General features: G+C 41.4%; 1 protein-coding gene and 1 long non-coding RNA gene across 3 annotated transcripts in view; one reads left to right on the forward strand and one right to left on the reverse strand.

Annotated features, from left to right (window-relative positions):
* gnb1l (guanine nucleotide binding protein (G protein), beta polypeptide 1-like) overlaps nucleotides 1-19,173 on the forward strand; it is a 27,062-nt gene continuing 7,889 nt past the window's right edge. Inside the window, exons 1-5 of one of the 2 annotated variants that reach the window (XM_031744525.2) lie at nucleotides 1-68; nucleotides 7,052-7,222; nucleotides 7,390-7,515; nucleotides 7,679-7,841; nucleotides 11,593-11,685. In XM_031744525.2, the coding sequence (XP_031600385.1) occupies nucleotides 7,113-7,222; nucleotides 7,390-7,515; nucleotides 7,679-7,841; nucleotides 11,593-11,685 (492 nt within the window). In that variant the 5' untranslated portion in view covers nucleotides 1-68; nucleotides 7,052-7,112. Of the gene's footprint in view, nucleotides 69-1,048; nucleotides 1,139-7,051; nucleotides 7,223-7,389; nucleotides 7,516-7,678; nucleotides 7,842-11,592; nucleotides 11,686-19,173 lie in introns of those variants that run through there. The other variant, XM_031744524.2, reaches the window with a different exon arrangement.
* The window catches only part of LOC120443029, a 12,364-nt gene continuing 11,394 nt past the window's right edge, over nucleotides 18,204-19,173 (reverse strand). The window contains exon 3 of the long non-coding RNA XR_005615079.1: nucleotides 18,204-18,694. This is a non-coding gene — a long non-coding RNA (uncharacterized LOC120443029). The remainder of the gene's footprint in view (nucleotides 18,695-19,173) is intronic.

Genomic DNA, 19,173 nt, shown 5'->3' on the forward strand with positions numbered 1-19,173 from the left:
GTGGACTCCAGGCCACTTGCTGCAGAGGGCACCCTGGCATTGACCCCCTGCACCCACCCGGCTCATGGGTAAGATGAGATGCCAGGAATAATTGATGATAATGTGGGCCATGATATCTGTCCAGGCAGGGCAGGGGACACCTCTTGCTCCCACCTCCTGCTGAGGGGTTACTGCCACCTCCATTTGCACTAATTGGTGCAAACATTCGCTGCTTCACAACTGACACACACTCTCTTCATGTATGTCATGAAGTGCCTGTGTACATTACCCTTTGCATTAGTTAATTAGATGCACTGGCACTCCTAAGTAATTATAACGATGTTACATGTTTTTACTCGATCAAACACTAGTCTGTCTGCAAATAAATTCTAGTGTATAGAAATATTTTTCTCCCCTTTCCCCTCCTTTTTTCAAGTTAAATGAATGTTATTCTCTCTCTTCTCTTTCTTAGACTATGCACTCTCTTCCACTGAGCCACCTGTACTCTGTATTGTTTCATTTTTGGAGTGTAGGGGGATTGACTGTCCCTAATCCATGGTCACAGAAGAGGTTTAAAACACTCCTGTTTCATCTAATCTTCCAGCTTAAACCTAGCCAAGCTTGAAACCCAGCTTTCTCCGTGATAGGAATGGACAAATAAAGGTCTCTCCCAGCACTCCCATGAAAGGGCTCTGTGTGCTCTGTGGATTAGGGCCCTGTGTTTTCTCTGTCTCTCTTTCTCAATTAGACTGAAAAAGGGTGGAAAAAAATATATAAAGACTCCCCTGTTCATATAGTATTGCAAGGCTATATAAGTTCAATATTTCACTTTTTTAGATAGTGAATGTTTAGTGGCTCTAAAAAACTAAGTAATCTTTTTACATAAAGAAACATTAACGTCTCAATGTACAGAGATTTGTTGAGCGATTCTTGACGTACATAGGTACAGGGTGCCACATTAATAAGCACTCTTCTGATTTAATTTTCAAAAACAAAGTGGAAGCGAGAGAGCGAGAAAGAGAGAATATGAATGACTGTTCTGTTCAGGCACTTTCACGGACAGCTCATATTCTGTAAATAGAGGTCCTTCAGATGCGGCGCATGTTTTGTATCGCCTCTCCCACAGCTGCAGTGAAAACACCGGTGTCTCGCTCAAATGGTATTTTATCAATATTCATTAAAGCGTCTACTTCTTTTCATAAACTGTGTACCCACTATACCCAGCAATAACTCCTGACATGTAAAAATAAGGTCTATATGTCTATTATGGCTATTTTCGACCCACGTTGCTAACGTTAGCCTGTTTCTTACTAACATCGCGCGAGAGAAACCAAAGCACCTAGAAACATCTTTTAAAGTCAGTATTTTAGATTTTAACAAAGGCTTGTGTAACATATCTGCTCCAGTATGATAACGAACATCCCGGATGTGAAGTCCAGCATCTGCGTGGAGGGCAGCTTCTTATCTGCCCTCTGAGCTGTATTAACATGAGAGCTATATTTCTGTTGTGCATCCGCTCTTGTGGATAAAATACACTGTGTACCATTCCAGTAGGTCAGAAGGGTACTTTAAAGTACTATTTTTTTGAACGCCGTTTGTAGTGATAGCTACAGATTATGTTCCTCGTGAAATGTGTTGGAAGTAGTTGTGAGGGAGGTTTATATAAATATTTATATAAATTTTTTTTTATTTATTGAAGAATGGAGAGTGAGTGAGAAATAAGTCAAGGAGAATATTACATTTTTAAAATCAATTCTTTTTAATGAGCATATGTGTCTATTACATATCATCTATGAAAATCTTTGTGGGTATTTACAGGCTATAAAGTTAGATATTATATTAGAAAAGCAATGAATATGGAGCCTATACAGCCTTTGAGGAATGCACAGGTGCTGGACAGGTGTTTTAAATGGTGTTTTGTTACTCGGTCACATTTAAGAGTTCTGGTTGAACTCCAGGAGCCGTTCACCACGTACAAGTAGTTATCACGTTGTCAAACTTTTTACCATTGATTTGTGCATTCAGTCACTCATCACTGCCCCTGAAGATGACTGACAGCTGAAGGAGTGGGGGATGTGCAGTCTGACAAAGTGTAAGAACTTGCTGTTTCCTGTGTTCCCCAACCCTCAATGCATGATGTCTTTTTTGAATTAGAGCACAATAAGAATGCGCTTGTTTTCCTATATTTGCTGCATTGACAGCATAATCCCCATATATCCGAAGGTGATCACACCCAAAATGTGCATTGATGTATGATGACCCTCGAGCTGTCGACCCTCTTGTGTGCCTTTTTCCTCTAGTGCCCAGGCAAATGACCTGATGGAGGAAATGGGTGATAATGCAAACAGATAAGGCTCTTGGTACCTGTTGACCACAGTCAGAACCTCCTAAATCAGGACCCTCTGACATGGTGCTCCATCAGTGCCTGCATCAGTGACTCCCACAAGGCATTGAGCCCTTATCTGCAGTGGCCCCTGCTTAGCATTCACGCCATTCACGCGAACAATGCTGCCTCTTCCCGCTCATTGGATCTGTGACTGACAGTGGGTGTTGGTGCACTTGTGTCTGACTTCAGCCTCTATCTGACGCTGGGCTGTTTATCCAGTCCAGATTACCCCCACCAAGACACAATAAAGGGTGTGTGTCTTCCTTGCCACTTCCCATTCTGTTTTTCTAGCTCCATGTTTATAATGGAGCTCGCTCTCTATTTGGCACATTGGTTTCCTCCTCAGGAGAACCTGTATTAGTTGGAAAGGGGGAGGGTTGAGGCAAGAAGGGCTGACTAATGGTTGTAGAATCAGCTCACCACCCACTGATCAACAAGCGAGGTGGAAATGCAGTCATGGCCAGAAAAAGCAGGAGAGCAGCAGATAAGAGCATTGCCTTTGATAAACAGCTAATACTGAAGTATGACTAATAGCTGAGGTATGATGTAGTGGCCTTAGAAGAATCTGGAAGCTTTTCTTTGACCTTTGTTGGCTAAGAAAAGGAATATTACTGGTTTGATAGGTCATAAAGTAGGTTTTTCATTGGAGAGCACATCTAGACTGGAGCTTTTGAGCTATGTGTAATCTGCTTCGGGTTTTCATCATGCAGCTCAGATCTCATATTTGATGAGGCTCATATCACAGAACGGGATCTTGGGATTCCATGCCTCCTTAATGGCTCTTGTGAAGCTGGGGCATTATAAAAGGTCCTATAATCAACCCCTGTGATCAGTATATCCTTCCCTGCCTGCTCTTTATATTTATGAATGGCACAATCCCACAAGTCAGGAGCTCAGGAGGGTAGCGTCTGATCACGTGATACAGCACCATGCGAGGAATGTCCAGGACTCTCCCCTCCAACTCTGCTGGAAAAACAAAAAATAGAAAAACTTTGATGCCCCATATCATAACGACTGTCCTGTGTGTCCCCTCCCTCTTCGTATGTGCAGTGATGCTGAGGAGGGTAACGGGCGGTGGTGCAGTCGAAGGGGGGCACAGATAGTCGCTGTGTTTGATCTGAAGGTCGCCAGCCCCTTGCTTGGTGTTGAGAGATTCTTGGCGGCCGAGGCTGGCTCTCATTTAATAACATGAAGGGGAAGCGGACCTTTCTCTCATAATTAGGCCTAATTACCCTGTAGGTGTGGACAGACGGCCCAAGAAGAGACAAACTGCCTTTATCCGTGGACTTTGAGTCAGATTACCCAGAGCTGTCTTATCTGTTACAGGGCCAGCAGGAGCCTCAGTCCTCTCTTGCCTCTTCCCGCTGGCTCCCAAAACCAGCTCAGGTGTATTAATCAGTCAGCCTGATTTAGTATTCTTGTGCATGATACACAGGTTTAATTTGGTGTAGCTATTGTTTTTTTCATTGTGAACATGCTTAATAAAAAAATTGGCCACACAGAGAATCTTCCTGCCTTTTATAGTTCACCTTATGAAGGTTTCTTATGTTTATTAAAAAAAAACAACCCAGTAAATTTTGAGGAGTTCCTTCTCTTTGACCTGTGTCTGCGTTTCTTTGACCGGGTCCTACCTGCCAGCTTTACTGCAGCTCGACCACTACAGTGGATATGCATTCACAACAAGTGAAAATGACTGGATTGAAAAATGCCAGGGCAGATGTTTTTTCCCCCTTTGCTTTGCTTCCTTCTTGAAAATACATTTTGGTCACTTCGTGTCACCTTGTTGTTTGTTTACAGTGTCTTTCTCTCCCTTCCTGAGCTGCCTGCATGTTTGTGTTTGGGTTTGTAGCTGACTCGCTTGCAGCCACAACAGCAGGCCCATTGTTGGGCCAGTTCAGTGACTGGAAATGCTGACGCCTGGAAAACCTCACTGAGGAAGTAGTGGCTGAGGGAAAATGGCCATTATACTCATCCTTTGGATGTGCGTTTATTTTTGCAGTTCTCGAGCCCCTGCAAAGCGCGTGTCCGTCGCTGTCTCCGGCTGTTGTCTTTTAGGTGACGGCGAGCTGCAGCCGCCAGTGGAAAGTTCTGTGAGTCGGAACTGCAAGCCAATGAAAACAGCCAGTTTCAGGTCTCAGTGTGACTCGCAGCTCTACACTGGAAGAGGACAATAAGGGAGGCATAACCCACCTGTTATTAGGGTTAGCTCCCCCCCTGTCACACACTCACACAGGCGCAGGGCTAAGGAATGTAGTCTTACCCACCCATTCACAGGAGGAGCAGCTTCACTGATAGACCCATAAAAACACTGCTGCCATCTTCTTCATACCATACAAAACAAGATTGTACAGTTGTTGCTTTAAGGTGTTTCTGTTGGTTCAGTTCCGAGAAAACTGTGACATTAACGGTCAGTATCTTAAACATTTCCAAATTTCAGTCTCAACGTTGTCGTTGGAGATTCCACAAATGTCTTGCACTTATTGGTTGCTGTGCTTTCAATTCTGTACAGCTCCAGATCCAGCTGCGTTTCAGTCTGGAGACTGTGCCAGTCCTCCAGGCTTTGAGACGTCTCCTGTTCTTTTCTCCAGGCCTTTGTGTGATGTTGTAGTATGACCAAGCAGCCTGTTGGCCTTTGTTAGGTACCTTTCAGGCGGTTGAGTTTTGTCATAATAATGCATCAGTAACATTTGTTCCACACTGCTGTCAGACACACAGAGGGTTTGCAAGTTATTGTGAAAAGTTGGGACACCTGCAGGAATTATGCTCATAAAGTTTTGGGCACTTAATTCACGTAAATGTCTGCACATTCTTTTTAATGAATGAAAATGGCCTTCTTTCTGTGAAATTTATTAATTTATTAAACCAACTACTTACAGGGTAAAAAAGCTGATGCTTTTTTTTTTTTAATTTCTGCTTTATATATTAATTGATAGTACAGCTGGTGAAATAACCTTCATTGTTAGAACATGGGACTACACTGTTATGTGCTTAATTAGGCAGGTTGATCGGGGGTCTCCGTCGCTCCGCTTCATAGATTCACATGGACAATTTAACCACTAACCTCCTGAAATGAGCTGCTCCTGAATGCCTCGGGCTCCAGTTTCAGTGTCTGCTGATTGCAGAGAGCAAGGGTTATGATAAGTAAAAGTAGGGGAGGGGAGTGAGTCGGGGCAGGAGAATAAGGTTTCCAGTTTTAGGTACCTGTGGGGATGCTTTCGAAAATAATGCCATTAATCAGTTGGTGTAGCAGCCAAGCATTATAGAGAACTTATGGTACTTTTTTGTAGATTTTAGCAGACTCTGTTCTTTCACTGTGTATCCTCAGATTTACTCTATGAAACTGAAATCAGGGCTCTGTCAGGGCCTGTGACTCTTACTATTATATATCTTGGTTCATATTTGGAGTCATTGTGTTCTTGCAGAACATTGTGTTCTTCTCTATACTACTGCTATCAATACACTGGACATAAGTGGGACATATCAGCTGTTATGTCATATCGCTTTTACCCTGGCTGTGTCACCTTATCCAAAGCTTCTCATTTGACCATCTCAGATTTGCCAAGGGGAAAGATACACTTCTCTGAACCCAGTTCAAAGGTGATGATGAAAAACAGTTAATTTTTTAATGATGATCTTTTTGTTTTAGAAAAACAGGAATGAGGAATGAATCACAACAAATACTGAATAAATTAAGGCAAAGAAATGTGGGAATAGCTAAGCAAGTTTGGGCCTGGTTAGTGCTTGGATGGGAGTGCCTGTAAGCTTACAGGGGTGGCTGTAGTGCTGATTGCTCTCCGATGCATCCGTTAGAGATAGAAAGCACTTAGGTAGAAAAAGTATAGAAAAAAGCGCTTGTATGAATGTGTGTGAATGGGTAGAAAAAGCACTTTATAAGAACTACCAATTACCATTTATATATACGTGGGCCACATGCCTGTGCAAAACATAAGTACTAATAATAGCCCAGTTGGCGCATCCTTAAGCTTTGTGTTGGCAAGTGTCTTTTCATGTAGTTTGACACCATGATTTTAAACATGGATAGCATTTTATTAGCTGTGATATCAGCCATTCACATGTGATAGTTCAGTGTTGAAGCATCATTTCCTTGCAGCATGCCTGTGGTCAGGTTGGTTTCCTCAGCTACCCAGCCTACAAACAACTTAAAAGCCCGAGCTGTTACCTCTGCCTCTGGGACAACGGCTGTAGATCACGAGGAGTGAGAAGCTCAGCTCTCTGTGTTTACTGTAATTCAGCTGTCAGAAGTGGTGATATATGACATATTGAGTAAGAGAGGTGTTTTCACGCAGACTAGAAGGAGGAAGACCGAAAGAGAGCCACGGGGTTTGTAGCTACTAACAATGGAGAAAATACAGACAGTGTCTGAAACAGCTGTCTGCTGTGTGGAAGAGAAAGGGTGAAGCGCCTCATGGAGAGGCTGTGCTTAGTGTTGGTGCACAAAATGTTTTGTGCTGATTAGGTGTGCACCTTATTCCTATTTTCTTCATCTAAAATGTGTCCAATTATCCTGTTTTGAATAAAATACGTTTGTCAGAAGTTGTGCAGTCTCTGAGAGATATTTGTGGAGAAATCCAGTCTGCACTGTAAGCATTTAATCGCCATGAGCCTCAGCATACACTACCATCACGTGTTACATTCAGATTTCATGTTCATGTTTTTCTTTTACAGTGACCACAGCGGCGTTAGTTTTCAGCGATCCTTCTGCCACGTTTTGATTGCTTGACCAAAGATGTCTCGTCCTTCTCCATCCCCCATTTACACCCTGAGGGGGGCGGGCGGACCCCTTAACACACTCCACTTTAGCTGCCAAGGAGAGGGCACTCCCCTCCTGTTTTCTGGGTGAGCCACAATTTGCTCCTTCATCTTTTTGAATGTTTGTTTCTCTGAACAAGAGTAAATCTTACCATTTTTATAGCTACTGTAAAGCAGAGCCAGTTTAATATAAGGTTCTATGTATGTGATGATCATTAAAGATCCTTTAAAAAGCAGCATCCTTGTTTTTGCAGGTCAGGAAAGGGTGCCATACATATCTGGAACCTGAACAGCAGGAGGGCAGAGAAGATCATAGAAGCTCACTCTGGTAATTCTGTCATCTGGGTCAGCACACTGCAGTCAGCAGATGCACTCATCAGGTAAACCTCTCTCAGCTTCTTAGCAAGGATTTGTGAATAAGAAATAATGTTAGTATGTCAGTTGTGGTTAATTCTATACAAACTGTTTGATTTTAAAAAGTATATTATAGTGAATAACTGCAGATTTTCAGCTCTGGTTTCGCTCTTCCTGTTGGTGGCACAGTCAGGGCCGGGACATGCAGGTCTGCCGATGGGACGTGAGTGAAGGTCGCAGTGAGCTGGTGGAGTCTGTGTGGACTGGCAGTGTTGGATTCTGTCAGTGCTCCCTTCTAGAGACGAGCCCTGCAAATTACCTTCTGGCGTACGCTGGGGAGCAGACGGAGGAGGTCAGACATCAGCAGTGTCAACGTTCAGTTGTCTTTATAATCCATTTTCATCCCCCGCCTCTTTATCAGGACATGCTGGGATATGCTTAATGTCTGCAACCCTGAACCTAAAGGGAATCTGTTTCCACTTCAATATTTTTATTCCTGGACTCCACAAGAGTTACTTTTCATGATTCATAGATCCAAATGATACTTACTTGTCGTATACTAAGCCTTGGAAGTCCTTCAGTTCGTTCTCAGTCTGAAATGAGCCATTTTAGCTCCTTTGGCTGTTTTAAGCCTTGAGAATAAAACGTTTGAACAACAGGTGTGCACTTGAGAGAGCTATATTAAGAACATCCGCTTTCACTGATGTCTTACTGTATAATATGATACAGAACCAAGAGTAGACAAAACTGTCTGAACCCCGAGCGCTTAGAGCAGTCTGAAGCCTGAGCTTTTGGCTCACAGGGATTAGCTGTACTTATGCTGAACTCATTATTTGAAACTTTGGCTATGTTTAATATGAGCATCTGCTATTGTAACTGTATACATATGAGGGAAAACAAGGGAAAGCCTAAAGGTTCCTATTATAGATATAAGGTAATTAAGTAAAAAATTGAATCTTCTTCTTGAGGTAGAGTGAGTTTCTATTAGTGAGTGTGACAACTTTTTATAATATCTAGAAGTGTTTGTAACACATTTTCACAGGAATGCAAGTGTTATTACGTTACATTGAGTATTATATAAGTATTATATTAAGTATTATTTGTTACTTTTCTTAAAAGTAATGCAGTACGTTACTTAATTACTTGCCAGAGAAAGTAGTAGATTAAACTATTCGTTGCATTATTTTCTTGTTACTCCGTGAAATGACCTGAAGTGCACCGTCACATAATGGCCAGTCCCACACACTAACACAACTCCTTGGCCTAACAAGGACACGCATTCAGTCTTTCTTTTAGTTTTTATGTATTAACACAAAACCAACAACACAAAGCAAAGATGAAAGTCAGCCCAAAGAGACCTCAAAGCGATCACCACAGTGATTCACTTTAGAAACATGAACAGGTAGATCACCTGCTGAGGTTCAGGCTTTGGCTGCCGGGCTGGGGTCGGCAAACACTCAGCTTTAATTTGTGGCTCTTTCCGCCTTGGACTCAGTTTGCAATTCACCATCACACTCCTGTCCATTTGGGCTCTAAAAATAAAAATAATGTCCGTCTCGCCACTCCTCAAAAGCTGACAAGAAGGAGAGGACAAGTCAGCTCAAGTAGCACAAGTGCACAGGAAGAAAAAAGCATGTTTTGTTGTTGCATATAACTGAACCCTGATTGCAATGAAAATAACAACATAATTGTATGTGTAATGTAATTACTGAAGTCAGTTGTTTAATGTGTTACTTCCAACACTGCAGATTCGACTGCATCCCTCCGAATTCAATTAAATTCCCATTTGATGAGTAACTTTATGCTCCGTTTCATTTTGAAATGACATGGAAGGATTTCCGTTAGCATATAAATAGCCCAGCTTTTTGGGTTAGCAGCTTAATTGGTTAAACTGTCTGAGTTGAGTGTAAAAACACATCCTGTATAAACCTGACCAGACTTGCTGTTGCCGTTTAACTCAATGGAATTCACACATATTTGTGGGTTTTGATACCGTAAGCGTGCTCTCGGAAAATTGTGTTCCTCAGAGTTGTTTTTGTTACAAGTTCTGTCATCTTTCCACCGCTGTTTTGCATTTAATGTGATCCATAAGCATATTGAATCCATTCAGGTAGTGTCAACATGACACATGAGCATGCCCTCTGCAGCCAGAAACTGTCAAACTGTGATCTGAATGGCATCATTAGCAAACCTTCATTTTATGCATCAGCGTGCACGTTTGCAGGGCAGGATCTTAGTACTGACCACCAGCTAAATGTTGGTTAATTGTGGTTGTGGTTAGTAACATTCCTTTCACCGAATGCTTTTGTCTAAAACACGTAATGGCTTTGAGAACTCCTAAGAAAGCAAAGCGCAGTTTTAATTGTGCTTTGCAGTAAGTAATGAGCATGTTCCTGCTTAAAAGTAGCTGTTTACATTTTTGTCTTTGAATGGTGGCTTAAAAAGAAAAGAATCCCAGCCCAGTCCTGATGGTGGAATGAAATCACAGTTTTGTCTGTCTTGAGGTTAATTCTCTACACCCACACGCCTGTTTGGCTTTGTGTGGAGCCAGTGTCTGAGTGGTGAGGCAGGATGGGGCAGCCAGCTATTCAGCCATCTTTTATTGCCTCCAGATTCATGTTACGTGCTCTTCTGTGGCGGAGCTACACTTGAAAGGGAAGGAGCGGTCACCTGATCCAGTCAAACGTGCCTCTGCTAACCTCGGTCCAGTGGGCCAGGCATCAGGGCGCCTGTGACTCCCAGCACCTCAATAATGCCATTGTCCCAACAGACACAGACAGAGACACACCTACAGACCCATAAACGGCAGACCAAAACAGGCCACACTCCATTTTGGGCTCTCCACCCCATTCCACAGACATAACTGACCAAGACAGATCCCTATCATGCATCTGCAAGTAAAAACACCCCCATTAATGAATTACCTCAAGGAACAATACTGAGGCACTTGCCACAGAGCATTCACAATGGCGTGATTCAGCGCCTCGGGCAAAATACGGGGCGATATTTAGATATGTAACCGAGACAGGCAGCAGTTTCCATCTGAAGCTATTTCACGTGGTTTTATTGTTTACTGCTCACAGTGAGATTCCTGCCAGCAGCTTTGCTGCCACGGCAGAAACATTAATTAATAGCGTGGGTGTTTTATTTATGGGCAGTGTGATGCCACACAAGAACAGTGATCACCTGAGGCACAGAGAAGTCCTTAAAGGCCCTCTTTGTCAGGCACGCAGAGGTAAACATGCAGGACAGATGTGGCTTAGCGCTAAAATACAGATCGCTTCCTTTAAGGGCTGTTTAATCTGAGGCCTAATGAGAATGAATATGAGCAGCGTATATCATCAGCGTGGAGAAAGTCGAAGGAATGAGCTTTGGTCAGGATGTGGGGGTACACACACTCGCACATGCACGCACACACATCATCATTAGTCTGTGTATTTTTTATCAGAATCAGTGCCAATGTGTGCAGGAAAACACCACTCAGGTCGCAGGGTGAGCCTTTAGCAGGATTTATTATAGACAGTGAGGCGGTTGCTCTGCGCTGATGGATGACACTGTACTGCTGGTTGGAGGGACTCGGATCCGTGGAGGTCCTAAAAAAGCAAGTATGGATTTGGGTTGCAGGTTTGTTACTTGAATGCAGAAGACAGACAAATTCCAACTTGGCAATTAGAACTTGTGTGTATATATAATTTTGTGCCAGTAATGAAAACAGATTAATGAAAACAGAAAATCCATTAAGTAGGTTAGTGAAAAGAATGAAACCGGCGTTTCTGGCACACAAACTGCCATTTTTCGCTTTTGGGGTGAGAGATAGCAGTCCTGTTTGGCAGGAACACGACCTTGATTGGGATGAAAGCATTTTAACGCTGATAGATTGCCATGAAATTTTGTACAGAAATCCATTGTTCTCTTGGGATGTGTGCTACTGATTCTGGTGACCCCCGGCCTTTTTATCTTGACCCCGTTAAATATCTCAATAGCCGCAAGATGGAGAGACACCACATTTTGTGCAGAAAAAAAAAATCCATCATTATCCTTTTCTTTGCAATGTAATGGTAGCCTTTGAGTTTTAACCTGTAATTGTCACGTGTTCTCCACAGATCAAAATTATCGAGCTGCCCAGTAAGACTGCAGTCTGCACACTTGTGCCAGAAGAAAAGCTGGGGATGGTCATGTGTCTAAAATTGTGGCAGGTAAGCATCAGTTTTAAGTGTTTTTTTCAAAGATATTGTTGAGTTGTTTTAATTATGAGAATTTGGACTTGTGTCTGTTACTCTATTTTTCTGCACCATTACCAGCACACACTGAGAAATGCACCGATACTGCAACTTTTCTGAGTGCAGGGTAAAGTGGCCCTATGGCGCTCATTTACAGCCCCCCATCTTCTTTGACATTTGCGTGAGTCATAGGTCAAAATTATTCTGATTCATCTTTGGAGCTATTTTATTTTTTGTGATCCTCCCTTCAGGACAACTTTACTTCTGATTGGTTGCCCCTCATATAAATATATAAGTTTCAACTAAAATAGGGTGGAGCTTCTGTGCTCCCATGCAGAGATGTGTTTCTGAGATATCGTCTAGTACAAAACTGTCTAAAATGTCTTTTAGAACATTTTGTCCAGGTCTAATTAGGAGCCACCAGTGAAACATAATAGAAAATAAGGAAATTCACAATATGATCAGTCACACTATCCAAAAAAAGAAAATCACACTGACAGCCAGCGAACGATGTACTTTTTGTTTCATGACTGTTAATAAAAGCTCACGCATCCGTACATACCTGCTTCATTCTGATTGGACAGCAGCCCACGACAAGTCGCTAAAGTAAACAAAAAAACGCACACGTGAGATGCGGCTCGTGATTTACAGCTCGACAACTCGTCCCGCATCATTTTTTCCAAGCGTTTCTTCTCAGCTGGCAGTGAGTCCCAACACTGTAATTAGAGTGTTTGGAAAGGCCGGGGGTTCACAGCCATATATCAGCCTGCAGCTGTACATCCAATCTGATCTGGGCAAAAGAAGTTACAGCTTTCTGTTTTGTGATTGCTGTTGAAAGTTTTATTTTCCAGCCATTAACGCAACCCTGTAATTATTTTTATGGTTAATTATTAACTCTCCGGGTTTTGGGGCTGCAGGGAGGGACTGAATGGGGGGTTTTGATGCAAGGCTGTGGATGGTTTGCATAAATTTAATGAGCTGTGCAGTTTACAGGCAACAGAAATCAAAACACAGCTTATCATCTTGAACCCCAGAGTGAGGCAAGCCGCTGGCCTGTGCACATTTAGCCCTGTAATACTGTAATACTAATTAGAGTTAATAAGTCAAAAGCAAAGCCTATAAAGGTGACATTGTTTGTGAGAGAAAAGAGTCTCGGTGCCTGCTGACACCATGTTTATGTTTTTTCTTGTTTGCCTTTGATTTCACTGTTGCACCCACCTTTCATCATCTGATTTATGAACCAAAGCTGGCTGAGCGTTGAGTGCCAGAAAACATAATGATCAATTATATCATTATAAATTATATAATATCTTTGTAATACAGCACAGGCAGCTGTCTGACTTCAAAGCCGAAGGGCCCAGGTGATTGTAAATCATTTCAGGCCGATTCCTTTCAAAGCATGTTCATCTGTTACACTGACTGAGTGACTCAAGAGTTTCCGAGCGCAAGAAAAGACTGAAAACTCGGCTCTGTCTGTGTGCATCTGTGAATGCATACAACCCCTTCTTTCACTCGCTATCAAACACACACTGGCAGGTCTTTTCTCAGTCACGAGAAGAAAAAAAATACAAACGTCATCTTGGCTTTCGCATTAAATGCTCATATGCTGCCTACTGCCTCCTTAACCTGACACAGCAGGAAACAACGTCTGAAGCAGCTACAGTTAGGTCTTTATATATTTGGATGCTGACAGTTTTGTTTTTTTACCTGTGTACTGAAACATATTCCAATTATAGTTACATAGTGGATATAATGTGTAGACACCCAGCTTTCCTTTGAGGGTACCCACGTTCAAATTGGGTGAGGGGTTTAGGAGTTTCAGCTCCTTAATATGTGCCGCCTTCTTTTTAAACGGACCAAAAGTAATTGGACAGTCATTGTCTCAAACGCTATTTCACAGGCAGGTGTGAGTAATTCCTTCCTTGTATCATTATCAATTAAGCAGATAAAAGGTCTGGAGTTGATTTGATGTATGGTGCTTGCATTTGGAAGATTTTGCTGTGAACAGATAGCATGCTGTCAAAGGAACTCTCCATGCAAATAAAACAAGCCAACCTTAAGCTGCGAAAACAGAAAACAAAAACGTGAGAAATTGCTACAATATTAGGAGTGGCAAAATCTACAGTTTGGTCCATCCTGAGAAAGAAAGAAAGCACTGTTGAACTCAGCAACGCAAAAAGACCTGGACGTCCATGGAAGACATCCATGGTGGATGATCGCAGACCTTCACAACAGCCAAACAAGTAAACAACACTCTCCAGGAGGCAAGCCACTCATAAGCCTCAAGAGTAGAAAGGCTAGATTGGAATAAAAAAGCCAGCAGAGTTCTGGAAAAACCTTCTTTGGACAGTTGAAACCAAGATTACCTCTACTAGAATGATGGCAAGAAAAAAGTACGGAGAAGGCGTGGAACAGCTCATGATCCAAAGTGTACCACATCAGCTGTAACACACGGCGGAGGCAGTGTGATGGCTTGGGGTGTATGGCTGCCAGTGGCACTGGGACACTAGTGTTTGTTGATGATGTGACAGGACAGAAGCAACCAAATGAATTCTGAGGCGTTCAGAGACACACTGTCTGCTCAAATCCAGCTAAATGCAGTCAAATTGATTGTCAGTGTTTCATAATACAGATGGACAATGACACAAAACATACAACCAAAGCAACCCAGGAGTTTATTGAAGCAAAGAAGTGGAATATTCTTGAATATTCTTTAGTTTTGTTGAAGACCCAGCATCTGGTGATGTCCATGAGTTCAAGACTTCAGGCTGTCATTGTCATCAAAGGTTTTTCAACCAAGTAGTAGAAATAAGAATTTTATTGTCAGTTATTGAATTTGTCCAATTACTTCTGATCCTCTGAAAATAAGGACTCATGTTTTAAAAAAATCTGTTAGTTCCTCACATTTTTATGCAAACTTTATGTTTAACCCACTGAATTAAAGCTGAACTTCAACTGCATTTGAGTTGTTTAATTTAAAATTCATTGCGGTAACATACAGAACCAAACAAGTAAAAAAGTCATCTCTGTCCAAATATATATGGACCTAACTGTATCCCCATCTCTCCACCCTGTCTCTCCCTATCACACACACTCTAGGAAGAAGCCACTGCCAATTATCTCTTCTCTCTGTCTTCACACTCGCCACCCCTCCCTCTTTTCTTCCCACTGCTGAGACAAGAAGCGATTATCCTCCTATATTTTTAAGGCAGACTCACCAACAGATTTATTGTCAGCCTTTAAGACCTCTCTGCAGGAGTTTATGGAAACGATTAAGTCTTAAGCAGCGCTTTCTTCCAAATTTAGCCACAATTCACTCCATTAAAATCCCACCTAGCCCTTAGTGGGCTATGACATAAAGGTGACAGAGCTTATTATCAGAGTTTTCTGCATCTGATCGGCTAGGAAACCGTGAACGATGGCGAGTGGAGGAGGAAAGCGCCTCCACATGTGGGTTTGACTTGTGTGCCGATGTCAGGCTTGGCCAGAGGGACAGTAGTGATATATGATGTGCAAGGCTTTTAATGTGAACAGAGGCTGGCGGGGGGAAAGGAAATGTTCCTATACAGATATCCATCACTCTCAGCTCATCACCTTGCTGCCTCGTGGCCATGACATCATGGTGAGACCGGGACGAAAAGCGAAGGAGGCGATTGGTTCCTTATGTTGAAGCAGTGTCTGCCCGAGGCCTGTGGTGGCCACATCAGCAAACAAACTGGTCTGAGGGTTGTTCGTGATTTAGGCCGGAATCACAACACAAGGAAATGACACCGAATATTTATTAGCTTCATGATGCCATTTTTCTCCAGTTATCTTGTTGATTATGTTTTTATTTTCTGAAAGCAACAGTGCACATCTGAATAGAGAGTAGATTGTTAGTGTAAATGATTCCTTTACATTGTCCTTGGCAAAAAATACAGAAAATATTATATTTCTATAAAAATATTTAATATAGGTTAATAAAAAAAATTATGGCTGTGGTCCTGGGATCATAGCGGATTCTCCAGTCTGCACCCCAAATTGTTCGTGATGCAAGTGTGTGGGTAGAAAATGTTTAAGACATAGAATAAAGTGTTTATGAATGGGTGAATGTGGCCTGTAGTGTAAATAGCACTTTGAGTGGTCAGTAAGAGTTGAAAAGTGCTATCCAAGTACCACTGACCATTTACCATTTCTATAATAAACAAGGACAAACAGTACAGAACATCACCAATAAATGGCACATATTAGTTGTTGTCAGTAAAGTCTGTGATTTTTATGGCCCTGCTTTGTGCCAGTCTGCCCCTGTAGATTACCACTATTTACTTTAACTATTCTGAAAAAATTAATATGACTAATTTTAATATTGAACACAGAAGCTAAATGGCAGTTACAGTGGAAGTTGCATTCTTCTGTTTGTCTTATCCAGTTGTATCAAACTTAAGGCCTGGGGTCAGCATCGGGCCAGCAAAGACCTCAATCCGGCCCACTGGAGATCTTTAGAAAATATGATGGAGGGCATAAAGGTTTGGACTTTTTTTTTTGTATATTCATAAATTTGACAGCTATTCCTGTTGATTTCCCCCTCAGCCATTTATATTAAAACAAAGTAGTTAGGTAAACAATTTAATGACAAAGTTTTTCACTGTGTACAATAGAAATTTTGTTTAAAAGAAAATGTTCCCATCGAAAACTTTATGTTTTATAAATATGAGACAGTCTGGGCAGTGACAGAACGTTTTCTGTAATTTTACACATTTATCAAGTAGAAAAACCTGAGATGTGCTGATAAAGTTGCACTTCTTTATCATATATTAAAATATGTCAGGGATTAAATGTGTAGTGAAAGTGAGTTTCACTCATCTCGCCCACATCAAAGTGAGCTGCACATGCTTTATGTTTCTAAAAGTAGTTTGATATTCCTTGTGTAAACTGAGGCATTACACAAACATAATAAGTACAAATGTGATTTGATTTTATGATGTGCAAGTCATCAAAAAAAAATTTGTGACCAGAGATCAAACTGAAGTGCTTCAGGGCTGCAACTGCACTTTTTTTCCTGAGAAAGAGGAACTTTCTCAGAACTGTGATTTAATCTGCTCACATATGTGAATTAAGCCCTTAGTTAGAAAATGTAATGACCTCTATAACAATCGTTAAACTTTTCTGTAAAGATGTCTGGATATGTATTCTGGAGGAATATTGGAAAAACTAAAAAAGAGGAAAAGAGGGTTATAGGAGAATTATTAAATGCTTTTCACTCTGTTTGACATGGTAAAATTGAGAAGTGGAAACATTCGATCTCATTGTGAAATTTAAGGTTTTGCAGCTTTCTTTATTTAATAAAAAATCATTTCAAAATTGATCGTTACCTAAAACAAGCAATTTGGTGATGAGTTTTAGAAAACTTTGTAAATATTTTTATTGCCTTACATAATATGTTATATGTATAAGAGTGTCAACATAATACATGAGTATTATGATGACACTCTTTTAGAGCTTGTTTTTGTGCCTGTGCACCTCATATTTGTAGTTTCTGATGCTTCAGCGGCAGTTGGATTTTAAACATTAAACACTGTTTCAGCAGACAAGAGAAGGAAGGAAACGAATAAACGAATAAATGAATATTAATATAATATAATATACTTAATATATTCAGTACAAAAGTGCTCAGAGTGTTAATTGTCAAACAGGACACAGCTGTACTACCTTACAGCATGTATATCTCACTAGAAGTCTTAATACAACTCCAAGACTAAAACAGTTGGGATGTAACTGTTTTTGCAAATCTCATAAACCAAAATTTTATTCACGATAGAATCAATCTGTAAAAAAACTGCATTAACAAATTGTGGAACAATTTTGGAACGATAATCATCACACAGAATTTAAATACCTTAATGCAAAGTCTTTACCAGTGCATAATATCATTCAAAGTACCAAGATGAAAATACGTACCAGATTCTGGCGGGTCCTCTGGCTGCGCTGCATTACAAGCAGGCACGATTCTGTCATAGGAGTCACTGCATGAGCTCATAAACTCTTCCACAAATCACTGTCTGTGAACACCGTTTGCTGTTCTGTCTACAAATGCAGGATAACACTCTATCATGCACATCATGAACATGATCCAGACATTGGTTCAAAGCCCTTATAAAATGGACTGAGGGAAAGTGGAACCGAATTAAAATTTGAAAATTCTTTTTTGGAAAACATGGATGCCGTGTCCTCTGGACTAAGGAAAGGAGAGACCATCTGACTAGTTATCAGTGCTCAGTTCAAAAGCCTGCATCCGGAAAGGCACCATCAAAGCTAGATGGATGACCTCCTTTTCAAAGAGGGCCTTGAAGGAGGCTTCTGTCTATGCTTCTGTTTTTTAAAGATGTGTTGCTGCCATCAAATTCAAAATGAGTCAGTATTTTTATTAAGATGGAAAATTTTCTTGGTTTAAACATTTGGTATTTCTGATGTGTCCTTTTGTGAATAACATATGAGATGATGAGATTTGCAAATCATGACATTCTCCTTTATTTACATTTTAAACAGCATTGGGGTTGTGATATGTTTACAGTAAAAATAGCAGAATGATTTCTTGACATATTTGCTAAAAGAATGAAAATCAGCCTATAGGGCAGCTGACCTGGTAGAGTAGGTCATCTTTATGCTGAAAGGTTGCAGAGGCCTCTGTCTAATTCTGCCCAGATCATTTTCTGCGTCCCATTCCTACTTGCTCTTTCTACTCAGTGAGTTTCCTGTGCACTAAAACAAACGAAAAAAAAAAAAAATCAGTCTCTAATTACGTGCTAATACGCTACATAAATACAGCTATGAAAACATGGCTGAAAGTCACATGACATTGCCATCCTGGAGACGACACAGAGAAGTCTCCTCCGTTGGTCCTGCATCTCCAGCCAGCTTCCATCCATCTTTCCAGCTGCTCTTTGGTGATGAATCTTCTCCCTGAGCCCCAGCCCCACTCCAGCAGAGAGCCCTCTTGTAGAAAGGCCTGTGGAGGATATAATGAATTACATGTCTACCCAGGGTTCCCCGACCTCTGACCCATGACATCATCAATCAGCGAGGTCCTACACTTAAGTGAAACGGTGGGCCCCTAGCCTGGAACGCTTAGCCTGGTCCCTGCCGGCAAGCAGGGGCCACTGATTTTCACGTGTTTTTATTTGTTTTCATAATCCCTTAGTGTTCGTCCTCGCTGATGTGTTTGGAAGGAATACACGACTCTGTCTATAATTTGTTTAAAGCTGCAAGAAGAGAAATATAGGGCGTTAAGTGAGAAGAGGACTTGGACATGAGTGGGGAAAAAAATGGCAGACACAGCCTCCTTGCACATATGGAAAAAATTTCTTACCCTCCTACCTTCCGCATGGCACTGTGCTGTTTCTGGAGGCCTGGCGGTATTTTAAAGTAAAGGCATGAGTTAGGATATACGTGCATATCTGTTTCTTCAGGCCACATTAGGGCGTTTTA

Source organism: Oreochromis aureus, linkage group 12 (assembly GCF_013358895.1).
Source record: "Oreochromis aureus strain Israel breed Guangdong linkage group 12, ZZ_aureus, whole genome shotgun sequence".
NCBI lineage: Eukaryota > Metazoa > Chordata > Actinopteri > Cichliformes > Cichlidae > Oreochromis > Oreochromis aureus.